Source organism: Antechinus flavipes, chromosome 3 (assembly GCF_016432865.1).
Source record: "Antechinus flavipes isolate AdamAnt ecotype Samford, QLD, Australia chromosome 3, AdamAnt_v2, whole genome shotgun sequence".
NCBI lineage: Eukaryota > Metazoa > Chordata > Mammalia > Dasyuromorphia > Dasyuridae > Antechinus > Antechinus flavipes.
The window spans coordinates 230,730,774-230,749,801 of record NC_067400.1 but is presented as its reverse complement, the minus strand read 5'-3'; the positions used below and the strand labels follow the sequence as shown (position 1 = coordinate 230,749,801).

The 19,028-nt window shown below is 33.6% G+C and overlaps 1 protein-coding gene across 1 annotated transcript in view; it reads right to left on the bottom strand.

Moving 5' to 3' along the window:
- Positions 1 to 1,539: 1,539 nt before the first annotated feature.
- OCA2 (OCA2 melanosomal transmembrane protein) overlaps positions 1,540 to 19,028 on the bottom strand; it is a 533,107-nt gene continuing 515,618 nt past the window's right edge. Inside the window, exon 23 of the mRNA XM_051990569.1 lies at positions 1,540 to 1,913. Coding sequence (XP_051846529.1) covers positions 1,826 to 1,913 — 88 coding nt within the window. The 3' untranslated portion in view covers positions 1,540 to 1,825. The remainder of the gene's footprint in view (positions 1,914 to 19,028) is intronic.

Sequence of the window (19,028 nt, the reverse complement as noted above, 5' to 3'; positions counted from 1 at the left end):
CACACAATCATCTGTAAATATGATGAGATTTTATTGTCATATTTCTCCACATTTTTCACATTTCATGTGTATGTCCTCCTTATATCTATTTACTTACTATCTCTCACTTAAAATGCTCTTCTCATCCTCAAAATCTTACTTAAGTCCATAAAGTTGTTAAACAGCCTGGCTAAGATAATAAATCTTAGAAATTATAACCTTTTCATAAAAAACTAGAGCACTGATTCCACAAAAGTATTTGACAATGATGCCTTGCCATGATACATTAACCAAAGTTGAATATAATATTCTCCAAAGATGTTTTGGCCAAACTACATAAAAAGCTTTGATAATTTGTTTCTCCCCAAGAATAGGATAGATGTTTTTTTATAACACTAGAATAATATTTCATAGTTTGGAAAGGTCACCCTCACCTAGGATCTTCAGGAAAAGATTTACATTCTTCTGTTTTCCAATTCTCAGTGACCCAGAGACATTAGAATTGTGGGAGTACATAAGGTATAGCTTGTAAGGGAAATGAAAAAAAAAAAAAAAAAACTTTTCCCTCCTTTATTTCAAAGCATTATTTGTTAAAATGACTGAAAACTAAAAGAAGCAGCTTATATAAAGTCTAATTATGGAACAACTAAAGAAAAACAAATGATATATTTTTTCTTTACAATAGACAAAAAAGACCTTTGTCTTCTCTTAATGAGAATTCTAGTATCCAGGCTAAGGTGCTCTGCATAATGGGTATCCAATAGGCATTGACTATTGTCTCACTTAAGGCTAAGATGAGATCAAAGTTGAAAATATTGACCCACTTCATCATTTATTTTGTCAAGCAAAATAACACATTGGATTCTTTTTACAATCAGTACTTTAGTTTACTAAAACATGTAAATTATTCCCAAAAAAGAAGCTGATAATAATTATGACCTGTTAAGACATAGTCTTCAATCCTCCAGCTTCCAGGAAAATAATCAGTGACTTAAAATTTTCTTCAGAAAAAAAATAAAACAAAACAAAATTGGGGACAAATGAAGCAGAAACTGTTATCATCTAATATATCTGCTAGCCAAGGAATTAAGAAATCAAATCAAACATGTCTTTTTGGGGAAAGGAATCATTTATTTATGCAACATACATAGCATTATCTAAAGATGATGTCATTTAGATACCATCTAAACAGAAAACTTACGATAATAGTATATATGCTTTGAATACTGGATACTTTAGAATGAAAAGGTAACTATATGATAAACAAAACTTCAAGAAAAAATACATGATAGAATAAAGGTAAGCCATTTGAATTTTGTTTTTGTTTTTCATTTGTGGTTTTAATCACAGAGCTCAAAAACATAATTTGAGACATTATATGTGTGTGTGTGTGTGATATATATATATACATATATATATGTATATATATGTATATATGTGTGTGTGTATATATATATATATATATATACATACAGCAACACAAGGGAATATATATATATATATATATATATATATATATATATATATATATATATATATATATATATATATACCCTTGTGTTGCTGGTTCTGAAAAAGGGATAGTTAATTCACTTTGTATATTTGTTTCCATGGGGATGGCACAATAAAATGATATGCTATTTGGCCATCAGTTATTTTACACTCAATCTTTGCCTAAAGGGTTACAGAGTAGAAAGACATCAAGTAACATGGGGCCTGCTTGTCATTTGCATAAGCTTTTATGGTGTATCTGTTAAATCCCTTTTTAGATCTCCAAATGGTTTCCTCATATAATTGATGTTGGTTGGTTGATCAGATTCCTACTGGTCTTCAAAAGATAAATTATTTAGGAATTCCAGCCCAGTGCTACATGCGCAACAAGCAGATAACACATCCCAATTGTGCAGGAGACAAGCATCATAGGGAAGCCCAATCTGAAATTTAAAGAAAAAAATCAATTAAGAAAGATCTGTAAATATGTGACTTTCACAAATCCACTTTGTATGGACAAAATAACTTAACCTTTTTTTAATTAACATTAGACATGCATTCTCCAAAGTTTTCTCATTTTAATTGCTAAAAAGGGAGAGAATTATATACTCAAAATAGATTATTACAAAAATTAAAAATGCCTATTTATCCAAATCCCAATGATGCCTAAAAGAAATGTTGGATAACTCTTATAAGAATGACAAAGAAGCATGTGTGTGTGTGTGTATATATATATATATATATATATGATTTGAATTATGCAGTGGGTCACATAGGTTCAAAAATAACCAACCATGATGTTGAAAAGTTGGTAGGATAAAACATGTCCAATTATTATGAAAGAAACAGAAATTATGAGCATGAAATTCATTGTATCTGTACTTGCACCATGGCAAGCAATGATAAAGTAAACTAAATGCATTAATTGGAGATGAAATGTCTGAATGAGAGGTGTAATAGCTAGAAATGATTTGAATTTCATTCACAATTCTAGAAGACTTGGTCATATTGGATTAGGATAGAATCATTCTGCTATAACCTATAATGGGATAAGCATTTAAAAATGATTGCCTTTGGTCCTAACTACATTTTCTAATGAAAAGTCATTTTGACTTAGAAGATTGTTCACCATAATTTTACCCAAATCAACTAATTTTGAATAATTTGAGTGATAAATCATGTAAGAAATGTGGAATTTTTAAGCATTAAGGTAAAGGAATAACAGTATCACTAATCTAAATGAATTTGCAAGCTCCTTTGGAAGTGGTGATAGGAGCAGGAGGCAGAATATTCTTCTTTTAGACTTAGAATCCAACTTTGTTTCAAGTTTAGTCTTTTATTTACTAAATACTTGCTAAGACCTTGCTAAGTCATTTCTCTCTGTCCTTGATTTCTGCTACTATAGAAGAAAGAAATGAGAAAAGCTAACTGATATTTCATGTGATTCTGTGATAGCCATAACCAAATAATAGCTTTGAAAAAATCACAGTGATTAAAGAGTTACTGGACCTGCTAACAATATATCTCAGCAACCAAGATAATACTCCAAACAAGGGTAATCATTGAACTGCAAGATACAAGATAAAATTCCAAGATTCATAAGCAAAACTTTTCAAAAGGGGCCCCTTTCTGCCTGTCTTTACACTTTCACCTGCCCAACTGAGTAGTTTCAAATGATCCTGGGTTTTTATCAGTTTCTCTCGTAACTTAGAAATACAAACAAAATCCCATTAAATTTGTCATCTTTTGCTGTGAGTTTGTTATTTGGTATAGCATCATTGCTGAGGGAGAGAGCTCAGCAAGGGTTTCAATTTTCCCATTCCAATGGCTCTTTTAAAAATATATTCAGCTGCAAATGTCTAATGGGAAATAATAATGATGATGATGATGATTATATGCCTTCTTCCCTAGCTGAAGTGTTTGGGAGTAGCTATTCACAAAAGCTGCAGTAAGTCCTTTCACACAATGCTATAATTAAACAGGGAAACAGCAGTAGCTGTGTAGCAGCTTCTTGGATTCTGGACCTGACTTGGCAATTCCAAGAAAAATGGTCATAAAGTCACCTGATAAATCTTGAACAAAATTTCCAATTTTTACAGATTATTAGAATAGAATTAAGAACACCAAATCAATATTTTGAGGTTGAGGTCAATCTGTTTGCAATAAGAGTAATCAGAAATATAATGCAAATGATAATAACAATAATAATGTCAGAATGTATATGCCAAAAAAAAAAAATCATTTCTGGGCCTCTCATTAGAAGCAGCAGCATCTTATAAGTCTCTTGCTAAACCTCAAGGTCATTCTCAATGACGATATATCATTACTGTCTTTTCTGTTACCATATAGCCATCTGATAATATTGGGACTATGTAGGATGAGTCACCATTATTAAAGAGCTACTGAATCTCATTTTGCTTGATATCAATAAATCTGTGCAGCCAAGACACTATGGTAAAACAAGAACAATTCTCTGAACTTGTAGTGCAAGTTTAAATTCTAAGGGGCACAGATAAAATTTTTATTTAAAAAGTGTGTGAGGTGTAGGGATAGGGAGATGATTTCCCTCTCACCATAAAAAATGCCAATCTTTCTTTTGGGGAGACTTCTAAAGCCAATCTGCTTGAGAAAGCATTCTATTATATGTTATATATTGGATGTATAATTAATTATTATGATTAATTGTAATTCTTTTTGTTTCATAGAATTGGACATTATAATTTCTAAGATCATTTCCAAAAGGATTTGGTGGAATTTAAGACATCATTGAAAGACTTTCAATGATATATATTTGTAAATGTTCAGTACCTGATGCGTATTAGCCATACTGTGAATGAATGACCCAGAAGCTATTGCTCAATTTAGTCTTTCAGATATAAGAAAACTCCACAATAAAAACAAGACTTTCCTGAGATCAGCTTTCCAGAAGCTATTTTTTGATAGGTGGCCCCACTCCAAAATCCCATTATTATGTGGAGAAGTTCTTGCCAAAGTGTTGAAAACAAAGTAAATAAGAGCAATCTCTACCATTGCACTATAATTGAACCTATTAAAATGGATGTTCTCCAATTAAAAAAAAAATGATGCCCCTGAAGTGGAAATGTGAGTTGACTGACATGAGAGCCTTTTACTCAGTCAAGGTCGAAGTTATAGCTACAAAGATAGGGTTTAGACACATACAGTCTGAGTTATAGTGGGCTATGCTGATTGCGTGACTACAGTAAATTTGGGACCAGTGTGATGAACCCCTAGTAGGAAGGATCCACCAGGATGAGTATGGAAAGATATATTCAGTCAGGCTGGAAACAGAGCAACTAAAAGCATTCATGTCAGTAAGAAGATCAAGCTTTTGAGTAGTTCCTGAACTTCCAACTGGAGAGAGATAGGGAGGTTTAGTTTTTAAAAAATTAAACTAAAAACAATTCCTAGTCTAATGATTCTGCATTAAGCATTTTTGTGAGTTAGATGATTGTTTTATAGAAAGAAGAATGTTAGGAAGTATCTTAAAGAAAAAGAATTTGGTTTATTTGATTGAAAGGGTGTTGGTTTACTCATTACAAGAAACTACTTAAGTGCTCAGCATCATTTTTCTTCTGTATGGATATGGAACAATTTCTGGCCCTTTTTAATTGTCAAAAATGCTGAAAACAGAAATCAATCAGTTGACAAGTATTATGAAGTGCCCACTATGTGCTAAGCTCCAGAGAAACAAAGAAAAACCAAAATAATTCTAGGTTTCAAGAAGCTCACATTCTATAAAGCACATTTAGATTTTATATTTAAAAGCTTTGAAATCTTAAATTATTCATGACATAGGTAAATTACATAATAGTTAATTTGACAAGTCTTGAAATTTTAGGGTTTTTAAGTATACAAAGTATATATATGAGTATACATACATACAGATATATAATATGTGAATATATGAAATACACGTTCAAAATATGTACAAAGTCATTAATGAGGGAGGGGAGAATTAGCATTTCAGGATACCAAGAAAAGCCTTAGCATTTGAGCTGAGTTTTAAAGGAAACTAGAGATTCAAGAGATGAAGGTAAGGAATGACTGAATTCTGCCATTGCAAAGGCATAGTGACAGGAAATGGAACTTTATGAGATAATGTAAGTATAAACTCTTTGGAAGGAGCTCACTATGAGAAAAATAACAACAACAACAAAGTATATATATTAATAATGATATTTTCACCCCCTGCAAAATGCTTTGTTCTGCCAGTTTATACTACTAGGTAGGCAAACCTCATTGCAATAGCTCTGACAGCTGCTGCCTTTCATTAGGTTTTAGGGAACTCAGCTGGCAGGTGGATCAGTGAAATATTATTCTGTAGTGTTGGGTACTCTTTGAAGTAGGGAATAAACTTTGTCATTCAGGCTTTCTGCTTATTTTTCTCCAAGGAACAGGAGATGACAAACTTGATTTCTGAGACAACTCTTTGCAGTCAATAGTCAAGGCATGCTGAGGTTTAAGTTTTCAACAAAGATATGATTATATTTAAATTCTACACAGTAAGTGCCTCTGGTATGAACAATATATCAATATTCCATTTTTTAATAAAAATCATGCTACTCTTTATTGTCATTATGGTGAAATCATAATTATCCTTGCTTAAGTCTTAGAATATATAAGTAGTTAAAAAGAGCTAGAATTGACCATCATATACTATTGCTGTTGCTGTGTACAATGTTCTCCTGGTTCTACTCATTTCACTTAGCATTAATTCATGTAACTCTTTTCAGGCCTCTCTGAAATCATCATGCTTATCATTTATTATAGAACAATAATATTCCATAATATTCATATATCGTGATTTATTTAGCCATTCTCCAATAGATGGAGAGCCATTCAGTTTCCTGTTCCTTGCAACTACAAAAAGGGCTGCTGCAAATATTTTTGTACACACAGGTTCTTTTCCCTTTTTTTATGATCTCTTTGAGATACAGGACCAGTATAGACACAGCTAAATCAGAGGTTATGCACAGTTTCATAGCCCTTTGGGCATAATTCCAAATTGCTCTGTAGAATGGTTGAATCAGTTCATAACTCTACCAGCAATGTATTAGTTTCCCAGTTTTCCCACATCCCCTCCAACATTCATCATAATCATTTCCTGTCATTTTAGCCAATCTGAGAGGTGTGAGGTGGTACTTGAGGTGTTTTAATTTGTATTTATCTAATCAATAATGATTTAGAACATTTTTTCATATGACTACAAATGGTTTTAATTTCTTCATCTGAAAAATTGTTGGTTCATATCCTTTGACCATTTATCAATTGGAAAATGGCTTGAATTCTTATAAATTTGACTCCGTTCTCTAAATATGTTAGAAATGAGGCCTTTATCAGAACCCTTGACTGTAAAAGTTTTTTTCCCCATTTTATTATTTCCCTTCGAATCTTGTTGGCATTGGTTTTGCTTGTACAAAAACTTTTAAAACTTAATATAATCATAATAACCCATTTTGCATTCCATAATGTACTCTAGTTCTTCTTTGGTCACAAATTCCTTCCTTCTCCACAGATCTAATACCCTTAATTCTTCCAACTTCCTTATACACTTTGTGTATAAATCAAAAATCTGCATTCTTTAAAAAATGTAAAAAAATTAGTTTATATGTATCACTAAGTACAGTCTAGTGAACACAATCAAGTTGTTGAGGGGTGTTTTTGTTTTTGTTTTTGTTTTTTACTTTTGGTTAAGAAATACCAGGTAAGAGGATTCTGGGAAGATAGCAAAGTAGGTCAGTAAATTGCAAGTTTTCCAAATTTCTTACACATAAAGAACAAATTTGAACCTCAGTATGATCATAGAATAATGAGAAAAATCAAGAAAAATGAGACAGAACAGGAGTTCTCCTGGGACAACCCAAGAAGATCTGAAGAAAGACCAGAGGCCAGGGATTTACCAGTGTGAAGTGCAAACAACTGCAGGCTAGCTCCACAGAAACAGTAAATGGAGACCTCTCGGGCTAGCTAGGTTTGGCTAGAAACTCAACAGGCCCCACAGGGATTTTCACCTTTAATCTCCTAAATTGTGAGTGGAGTTCTAGGAATGAATCCAAGAACACTGAGTGGACCTCAACTGATTAAGAATGCCAGGCCCAGCTGTACTTCATAAAAAGACAAGAAAGAACAAGAACCCAATGCGTTCAGAGGCATGTGAGCAGATGCTGCTGGCTGTAGACATTTACAGGATAAAGGAGCTCCTAATTTGGGGCTCACAGGGGAGAACTAAAGTGAAGCTAGAAGCACCATCTCCCCATGCTACAATGAGAAGTGCTTTCACTAATATTTTTTATTTTTAAAAAATGAACTATCCAAGAAGAAAGACTCAACCATAGAAATTTACTATGGGAACAGAGAAGATCAGGATTAATCTTCTGAGGAGGACACTGAAGAAAAAAAAAAAAAAACTTCTACCCAAAGAGCAACATTAAGTGGCTCCCTCCCAGAAGGAATTTATATATGAATACAAAAATAATTTTAAAATTAAATGGGAGACTGAGGAAAAACTAAAAACAAATAAAAATAAAAACTATCCAAGAAAAATGAGGTTATGAAAAAAAATTAACCAACTAGAAAATGAATATAGAGCCTCAAAGAAGAAAATAATGCTTTGAAAATTAGAATTGGAAGTCAGTGAAATGTGAGAGATTAAGAAATAACAAAACCTATTATAAAGAATGAAAAAAGAACAGAATGTGAAACATCTGAAAAAGAAAAAAATAACAGATCTGGAGAGCAGATCAAAAAGAAAAAATATAATATTAATTGGACTACCTCAAAGTTGTGACCAAAAAAAAGAACCCTGATACAATAATGCAAGAAATAATCCAAGAAAATTGTCTTGGAGTGATAGAACATGAGGAGAAAGTAGAAATCCCTTGATTACCATCCTCAATGAATTCTTTGTGGAAAACACATAGAAATGTTATTGTCAAATTTCAAAACCCCAAATCAAAGAGAAAACTTCACAAGACAAAAATTCAAATATGCTGGTGTTACATTTAGAATTGTACAGGACTTTTCAGCAGCCACAATAAAAAACTGCAGGTCCTCCATATCTACTGGCAATCAAAATAATTAGTCCTAAGGCCAAAAATTATCATATCCAGCAAAATTGTCAATAATATTGAATGAAAAAGAGTGCACATTCAATGCACTTGCAGATTTTTAGAATTTTCTATCAACCAAACCCAAACTCAATAGAAAATATAAGTTATAAGAGTCAATATCAAAGATCAATTTCAAGTAATTTAACATGGACAAATTGTTTTTTAACCTAGAAAATGTATACTATATGTTTAAGAATGACATAATCAATAGGATAGCTCAAAAGAAAGGTGGGGGCACAATAAGGTAAAAATAGTAATTTTGTTATATCAATGAAGTGCAGAGAAAGAATAGACATAGAGGCATTAGAGGGGGAAGGAGGGCTCATAGAATGGGTTAAATAGGCAACATTACATATATACCACGAAGGATATAGCACTCTCCAAAATTTATACAGAAATAAGGAAGGAAGGATGGTCTGACATAGAAGCAAAAGATGGGGAAAGAAGACAAAAGAGGGATCCATGGGTGAGGGACAAGTTAAAGAGTAGAATTAAAGCAAAAAGTCAGCAGGGATAGGAAAAATCTATTATGTGTAAGTATAGGTCTCTATATGTATACATAAATATATCCTTTCTTAACTATATAAGGAGGAGTTGAGGGTGGGGGAGAAAAGGAAGAGAAAAGAATAAAATAAAAACACTCAGCAGAGAACAAAATAATAATCTACAAGAAAGCAAAGATGTATACTCATGAATATACTTTCTTCTATTATTGCATTTGATTTCCTTAAATGAAAATTTATTATTATATATTTTGATACCTTCCTGATGTTCTGCTGGGCACATGACAATGTTTTGTTTTTATTTTCTTTTTCTGTCTTTTTTTATTTTGTTTTTTCTCATTTTGTATTTAGTTCGCTTTTATATTATATCATATTATATATACATATATAATGTTATAAATTTTATATTTAGTTAATAAAAAATAAAAGATGGCATAATCAAAGTTCAGGTCCAGCTTCTCATTATAATATTTATTCTCTCATTAATTGTTAACCAATCAGAGTTGATTGCACCCTGAAGAACACTCTCTTTAAAAAGTTCATATAGGGGCGGAGCCAAGATGGTGAAGCAGGCACACACGACTCTCTAAGCTCCTCTCATTACCCTCATAACCAAATATTTAATCCAGCCTCAAAAATAACTCTTCACTGCTTAAATTCATGAAGATAAGAAGCACTACAACTTACCAGCCGATCCGGAAGGTCACCAGGAAAGGTTTGTCCTGAGGGGCCAGGAACAGACTAGCACAGGCAGTGAGAGACTAGAGTCCTGAGCAGACCAGGGGCGGGGGTGATCTCTGTGGCTAGAGAAGTTATAGGAACCACTCTGCTATAGGCTAACTGCTCTGCCTTGATGACAAAGCAGTAAACTGGCAGAGAAGTTAAAGCCTAAAACAGAGGGTCCTCTAAAAAACACCAGAACCTAACAAGATCTGGCTGTAAACCCTCAAACCCGGAAGTGACTCAGGCAGACTTTACCCCAGGCCTGTGGCCACATCCGGCAGTTCGGGGCTTTTGCGGGGGCAGTTACTAATCTGCATGGCAGGGGGACACAGCCTGGGCAGCCTCTAATCCGCAGTGTGGGGGGCTCGGCCTGGGGCAATAGAACCTCCCCAGTTGACTGTGCTTCCCTAGCAGACACTTCCCCTCCCTGCAAATCCATTCACTGCTCAGCTGCTAATACCCACAGCCCCAGGGCAGGGTTTGGCTTGGGGCAGTGAAACTCTCACTGCTAAGTGTCTAGCCCCAGGGCAGTCGTTATCTCACACAACTGAGGTTCTTTGAAAGGCACTTTCCCAGCCCGGCCCTACAGGCCTGAGTTACTTTCTGGTGGGGAACTCTTTCCCAGAGCACTCCAGTACCTCGCTGCTTTTTGTAGCCAGCTGGCAGGACAGCTACCCTGTCCATATACCTTTCACTGCTCTGCAGAGGAAACTGGTAACCTCCTGGCTCTGAAGGCAGACCTTACAGGCTTTAACAAAATGAGTAAAAAAATCAAAAGAACGATTGATAGTTTCTACCCAGAAAGAGAACAGCTTTTCAACCCTGAAGAGACTAATAGCAGACAGTCTCCAGACGATTGTTGGTCTCCAATACAAAAGGCTCTCCTAGAAGAGACTATTCAAAACCTTAAAAGAGAGCTAGAAGAAAATGGGGAAAGGAAAGAGAAGCTATGCAAAAGAGTACAGAAAAGGCACATAACTCATTAAAAGAAAAATTTGATAAAGTGGAAAAAGAAAACAACTTCCTGAAATGTGAATTGGAAAAGGTAAAAAAACAGAGTTTGCGAATTGGAAAAAGAAAATGACTCACTAAAAAAAAAAAAAAAATAGTGAAATGGAAAAAAATTCCATAGAGCAAAACAACTCAATTGGACATATACAAAAAGAAGTAAAAAAAGCTAATGAAGAAAATAACTCACTAAAAATTAGAACTGAACAAATAGAAATGACTGATTCATTGAGACATCAAGAATCAGTCAAGCAAAACCAAAAAAATGAAAGATTGGAAAAAAAATGTCAAATATTTACTGGGAAAAACAACAGATCTGGAAAATAGATCTAGGAGAGATAACCTGAGGATCATCGGACTACCCGAAAATTATGATGAAAAAAAGAGCCTAGATACTATTTTACAGGAAATCATCAAAGAGAACTGCCCAGAAGTAATAGAACCAGAAGGGAAAATAGGCTTTGAAAGAATTCATCGAACACCTTCTGAAAAAGACCCTAAAATAAAGACTCCAAGGAATATTGTGGCCAAACTTCAGAATTTCCAGACTAAAGAAAAAATTTTACAAGCAGCCAGGAAAAAACAGCTCAAATACCGAGATGCCACAATAAGGGTCACACAAGATCTGGCTGCCTCAACATTAAAGGATCGAAGGGCCTGGAATCAGATATTCCGAAAGGCAAAAGAACATGGAATGCAGCCAAGAATAAACTATCCAGCTAAGCTGAGTATTTTTTTCCACGGAAGAAGATGGATATTTAATGAAATAGAGGAATTCCATCTGTTTCTAAGGAAAAAAACAGACAAACAAAAAATTTGATCTTCAACAACAGAAATCAAGAGAAATAGAAAAAGGTAAAAGGAACTCTTGAGAACTGTATTTCTGTTGTGAATATACATAAAAATGATATGTATAATTTGATTTTACCGATATAACATAAAAAAGGGAAATAGAAATGGAAAGGGGATAGTGCCAGAAAAAGGGAAGAAAGGAGATAAAAAGAGGGAAACTACATGCGACAATGAGGCAGAGGAAACCTATCATATATGAGGGAACTTAGAGAGGGGGAGGAACATTGTGTGAATCCTACTCTCATCAGAGTTGGCTCAAAGAGGAAACAATTGACATATTTGTTTTACACAGATTCTTCTCTCACTTCATTAAAAAGTGGGAGAGGAAAAGGGAGAAGGAAAAAGAGTAATAAGGGAAGGGTACAAGAAAGGGGAAGGGATTCCAAGGGAGGAGGGAGGGATACTAAAGAGGGAGAGCTGTGCGACATTAGTGGGACTAATAGGGAAGAAGGGAAGGAGGGCAAGAAAAAGAAAAGTATAATCTGGGGATATTAGGATGGCAGGAAATGCAGAATTGGTTATTTTAACCGCAAATGTGAATGGGATGAACTCTTCCATAAAGAGGAGGCGGATAGCAGACTGGATCAAAAGTCAGAACCCTACAATCTGTTGTTTACAAGAAACACATTTAAAACAGGGAGATACATATAGACTAAAGGTAAAAGGCTGGAGCAGAATCTATTGTGCTTCAGGTGAAGTCAAAATAGCAGGGGTAGCCATCCTTATCTCAGATCAAGCAAAAGCAAAGATTGATCTAATTAAAAGAGATAAGGAAGGAAACTATATCTTGCTTAAGGGTACTATAGAGAATGAAGCAATATCAGTATTAAACATATATGCACCAAGTGGTATTGCATCTAACTTCCTTAAAGAGAAGCTAAGAGAGTTGCGAGAAGAAATAGACAGCAAAACTATAATAGTGGGAGATTTCAATCTTGCACTCTCAGATTTAGATAAATCAAATCACAAAACAAATAAGAAAGAAATTAAAGAGGTAAATAGAATATTAGAAAAATTAGGTATGATAGATCTCTGGAGAAAACTGAATGGTGACAGAAGGGAGTATACTTTCTTCTCAGCAGTTCATGGAACCTACACAAAAATTGACCATATATTAGGACATAAAGACCTCAAAATTAAATGCAGGAAGGCAGAAATAGTAAATGCTTATTTTTCAGATCACAACACAATAAAAACTACATTTAACAAAAAGTTAGGTGTAAATAGACCAAAAAGTAATTGGAAACTAAATAATCTCATCTTAAAGAATGATTGGGTGAAACAGCAAATTATAGACACAATTAATAATTTCACTCAATTTGTTGCTTCCCTTCTAATTTTGTTTGCATTAGTTTTGTTTGTACAAAGGCTTTTTAATTTGATGTAATCAAAATTTTCTATTTTGTGATCAGTAATGGTCTCTAGTTCATCTTTGGTCACAAATTTCTTTCTCCTCCACAAGTCTGAGAGATAAACTATTCTATGTTCCTCTAATTTATTTATAATCTCGTTCTTTATGCCTAGGTCATGGACCCATTTTGATCTTATCTTGGTATATGGTGTTAAGTGTGCGTCCATGCCTAATTTCTGCCATACTAATTTCCAATTATCCCAGCAATTTTTATCAAATAATGAATTCTTTTCCCAGAAGTTAGGGGCTTTGGGTTTGTCAAACACTAGATTGCTATAGTTGACTATTCTGTCTTGTGAACCTAACCTTTTCCACTGATCCACTAATCTATTTCTTAGCCAATACCAAATGGTTTTGGTGACTGCTGCTTTATAATATAATTTTAGATCAGGTACAGCTAGGCCACCTTCATTTGATTTTTTTTTTCATTAATTCCCTTGAGATTCTCGACTTTTTATTGTTCCATATGAATTTTGTTGTTATTTTTTCTAGATCATTAAAATATTTTCTTGGAAGTCTGATTGGTATAGCACTAAATAAATAGATTAGTTTAGGGAGTATTGTCATCTTTATTATGTTCGCTCAGCCAATCCAAGAGCACTTAATATTTTTCCAATTATTTAAGTCTGACTTTATTTGTGTGGAGACTTTTTTATAATTTTGCTCATATAATTCCTGACTTTCCTTTGGTAGATAGATTCCCAAATATTTTATGGTATCAACAGTTATTCTGAATGGAATTTCTCTTTGTATCTCTTGCTATTGAGTTTTGTTGGAGATGTATAAAAATGCTGAGGATTTATGGGGATTTATTTTGTAGCCAGCTACTTTGCTAAAATTATGAATTATTTCTAATAGCTTTTTAGTAGAATCTCTGGGGTTCTCTAGGTATACCATCATATCATCTGCAAAGAGTGATAGTTTGGTTTCTTCATTGCCTACTCTAATTCCTTTAATATCTTTCTCGACTCTTATTGCCGAGGCTAGTGTTTCTAATACGATATTAAATAATAATGGTGATAGAGGGCAACCTTGCTTCACTCCAGATCTTACTGGGAAAGGTTCCAGTTTTTCTCCATTGCATATGATGCTTACTGATGGTTTTAAATATATGCTCCTGACTATTTTAATGAAAAGTCCATTTATTCCTTTGCTCTCAAGTGTTTTTATTAGGAATGGATGTTGGATTTTATCAAATGCTTTTTCTGCATCTATTGAGATGAAACAGCAAATTATAGACACTGTTCGGTTCTGCAAACATATATTGTATCTAGGATATACTGCAACATATCCAACATATAAAGGACTGCTTGCCATCTAGGGGAGGAGGTGGAGGGAGGGAGGGGAAAAAAAAATCGGAAAAGAAACGAGTGCAAGGGATAATGTTGTTAATATAAAGTAATCATTAAATAAAAAATAAAAATTAAAAAAAATAATTTCACTCAAGATAATGACAACGATGAGACATCATATCAAAATTTATGGGATGCAGCCAAAGCAGTAATAAGGGGAAATTTTATATCCTTAGAGGCTTACTTGAATAAAATAGAAAAAGAGAAGATCAATGAATTGGGCCTGGAACTTAAAAAGTTAGAAAAAGACCAAATTAAAAACCCCCAATCAATTACTAAACTTCAAATTCTAAAATTAAAAGGAGAAATTAATAATATAGAAAGTAAAAAAAAAAAAAACTATTGAACTAATAAATAAAACTAAGAGTTGGTTTTATGAAAAAACCAATAAAATTGATAAACCTTTGGTAAATCTGATTAGAAAAAGGAGAGAGGGAAATCAAATTGGCATTCTTAAAAATGAAAAAGGAGAACTTACCACTGATGAAGAGGAAATTAAAGAAATAATAAGGGGTTACTTTGCCCAACTTTATGCCAATAAATTTGATAACCTAAGTGAAATGGATGACTACTTCCAAAAATATAGGCTTCCCAGATTATCAGAGGAGGAAGTAAATTGCTTAAATAGTCCCATTTCAGAAAAAAGAAATAGAACAAGCTATTAATCAACTCCCTAAAAAAAAATCCCCGGGACCAGATGGATTTACATGTGAATTCTACCAAACATTCAAAGAACAATTAGCCCCAATGCTTTATAAACTATTTGAAAAAATAGGGAATGAAGGAATCCTACCAAACTCCTTTTATGACACAGACATGGTACTGATACCTAAACCAGGTAGGTTGAAAACAGAGAAAGAAAATTATAGACCAATCTCCCTAATGAATATTGATGCTAAAATCTTAAATAAGATATTAGCAAAAAGACTACAGAAAATCATCCCCAGGATAATACATCATGATCAAGTAGGATTTATACCAGGAATGCAGGGCTGGTTCAATATTAGGAAAACTGTCAATATAATTGGCCATATTAATAATCAAATTAACAAAAACCATATGATCATCTCAATAGATGCAGAAAAAGCATTTGATAAAATTCAACATCCATTCCTATTAAAAACTCTTGAGAGTGTAGGAATAAATGGACTTTTCCTTAAAATAATCAGTAGCATCTATTTAAAACCAGCAGTAAGCATTATATGTAACGGGGACAAACTGCAACCATTCCCAATAAGATCAGGAGTAAAACAAGGTTGCCCACTATCACCGTTACTATTTAATATTGTATTAGAAATGCTAGCTTTGGCAATAAGAGTTGAGAAAGAGATTAAAGGAATAAGAATAGGCAATGAGGAAACCAAATTATCACTCTTTGCTGATGATATGATGGTATACTTAGAAAACCCCAGAGATTCTACCAAAAAGTTATTAGAAACAATCTTCAGCAAAGTTGCAGGATATAAAATAAACCCACATAAGTCATCAGCATTCTTATATATCACTAACAAAACCCAACAGTTAGAGATACAAAAAGAAATTCCATTTAAAGTAACTACTGATTGTATAAAATATTTAGGAATCTATCTGCCAAGGGAAAATCAGAAACTTTATGAGCAAAACTACAAAACACTTTCCACACAAATTAAGTCTGATCTAACCAACTGGAAAAATATTAAATGCTCTTGGATTGGGCGAGCAAATATAATAAAGATGACAATACTACCTAAATTAATCTACTTATTTAGCGCTATACCAATCAGACTCCCAAAAAAACTACTTTGATGAATTAGAAAAAATAACAACAAAGTTCATATGGAAAAACAAAAGGTCAAGAATTTCAAGGGAATTAATGAAAAAAAAATCAAATGAAGGTGGCCTAGCTATACCAGATCTAAAATTATATTATAAAGCAGCAGTTACTAAAACCATCTGGTATTGGCTAAGAAATAGACTAGTTGATCAATGGAATAAGTTAGGTTCAAAGGACAAAACAGCCAATAACTTTAATAATATAGTGTTTGACAAACCCAAAGACACCAGTTTCTGGGATAAGAATGCATTATTTGACAAAAATTGCTGGGAAAATTGGAAATCAGTATGGCAGAAACTAGGCATTGACTCACACTTAACACCGTACACCAAGATAAGGTCAAAATGGGTTCATGACCTAGGCATAAAGAATGAGATTATAAATAAATTGGAAGAGCATAGGATAGTTTACCTGTTAGACCTGTGGAAGAGGGAGGAATTTATGACCAAAGAAGAACTAGAGATCACTATTGACCACAACATAGAAAATTTTGATTATATCAAATTGAAAAGTTTTTGTACAAACAAAACAAATGCAAACAAGATTAGAAGGGAAACAATAAACTGGGAAAACATTTTTACAATCAAAGGTTCTGATAAAGGCCTCATTTCCAAAATATATAGAGAGCTGATCCTAATCTATAAGAAATCAAACCATTCTCCAATTGATAAATGGTCAAAGGATATGAACAGACAATTCTCAGATGAAGAAATTGAAACTATTTATAGACATATGAAAATATGCTCCAAATCATTATTAATCAGAGAAATGCAAATTAAGACAACTCTGAGATACCACTACACACCTGTCAGATTGGCTAGAATGACAGGGAAAGATAATGGGGAATGTTGGAGGGGATGTGGGAAAACAGGGACACTGATACATTGTTGGTGGAATTGTGAACACATCCAGCCATTCTGGAGAGCAATTTGGAACTATGCTCAAAAAGTTATCAAGCTGTGCATACCCTTTGATCCAGCAGTGTTTCTACTGGGCTTATACCCCAAAGAGATACTAAAGAAAGGAAAGGGACCTGTATGTGCCAAAATGTTTGTGGCAGCCCTGTTTGTAGTGGCTAGAAGCTGGAAAATGAAAGGATGTCCATCAATTGGAGAATGGTTGAGTAAATTGTGGTATATGAACGTTATGGAATATTATTGTTCTGTAAGGAACGACCAGCAGGATGAATACAGAGAGGACTGGCGAGACTTACATGAACTGATGCTGAGTGAAATGAGCAGAACCAGGAGATCATTATATACCTCAACAATGATCCTGTTTGAGGATGTATTCTGATGGAAGTGGATCTCTTCGATAAAGAGAGCTAATTCAGTTTCAATTGATCAAGGATGGACAGAAGCAGCTACACCCAGAGAAAGAACACTGGAAATGAATATAAACTGCTTGCATTTATGTTTTTCCTCCCGGGTTATTTATACCTTCTGAATTCAATTCTCCCTGTGCAACAAGAAAACTGTTTGGTTCTGCACACATATATTGTATCCAGCATATACTGCAACCCATTCAACATGTAAAGGACTCTTGCCATCTGGGGGGAAGGGGTGGAGGGAGGGAGGGGAAAAATCGGAACAGAAATGAATGCAAGGGATAATGCTGTAAAAAATTACCCTGGCATGCGTTCTATCAATAAAAAATTATTTAAAAAAAAAGTTCATATAAACCTTGAATCTACTTCCACAATTGTCTTTGGTCTAAAAGAAGTCAAATGACCATCCTTTAATTAAAATTCTATCATTATTTTTTTAATAACTTTTTATTGATAGAACTCATACCAGGGTAATTTTTTACAGCATTATCCCTTGCATTCACTTCTGTTCTGATTTTTCCCCTCCCTCCCTCTACCCCCTCCCCCAGATGGCAAGCAGTCCTTTACATGTTGAATAGGTTACAGTATATCCTAATACAATCTATGTGTGCAGAACCGAACAGTTTTCTTATTGCACAGGGAGAATTGAATTCAGAAGGTATAAATAACCTGGGAAGAAAAACAAAAATGCAAGCAGTTTATATTCATTTCCCAGTGTTCTTTCTTTGGGTGTAGCTGCTTCTGTCCATCTTTGATCTATTGAAACTGAAATTCTATCATTATTAATAAAATGGTCAAATTACCCAGGAAAAAATATCTTGGATGCCAAATCCTTAACAAAGAAATTAGATACAAAAATTTTCCTAAGTGAATTAATTTTGTCTTTGTGGAAACTTTTCAGTTTCATATAATCAGTTACCTATTATTTAACACACACCTATCTTGTGTGGTTAAGAATACATCTCTACCCATAATAAGAAGTATATAACATGTTTTTCTTTTAATTTTTGTATAGTTTATTATTAAAGTTGCATATCCATTTAGAGTGTATTGTAGAATGTGATATAAGGTATTAGTCGATGCTTAATTCTACTACTTCCAGTTTTCCTAGCAATTTTTATTAAATAAGGTTCTGTCCCCCCACCCAAAAGAAATTTGTTTTTCATCTTAAGTGGGTTATTGAATTCCTTTTTTCCCTGATTCTTTCTTGTCTAGTTCATTCTACTGATTTATCTTTCCAGTTTTTAAACCAATACTAGATGATTTTAATTACTGCTTTATTATATAATTTGAGATCTGGAAGTACTGTTCCCTAGCAAATTATCTCTCAGATCTGTGGAAAAGGAAGGAATTTGAGACCAAAGAAGAACTAGAGATCATTATTGAACACAAAATAGATAATTTTTATCATATCAAGTTAAAAAGGTTTTATACAAACA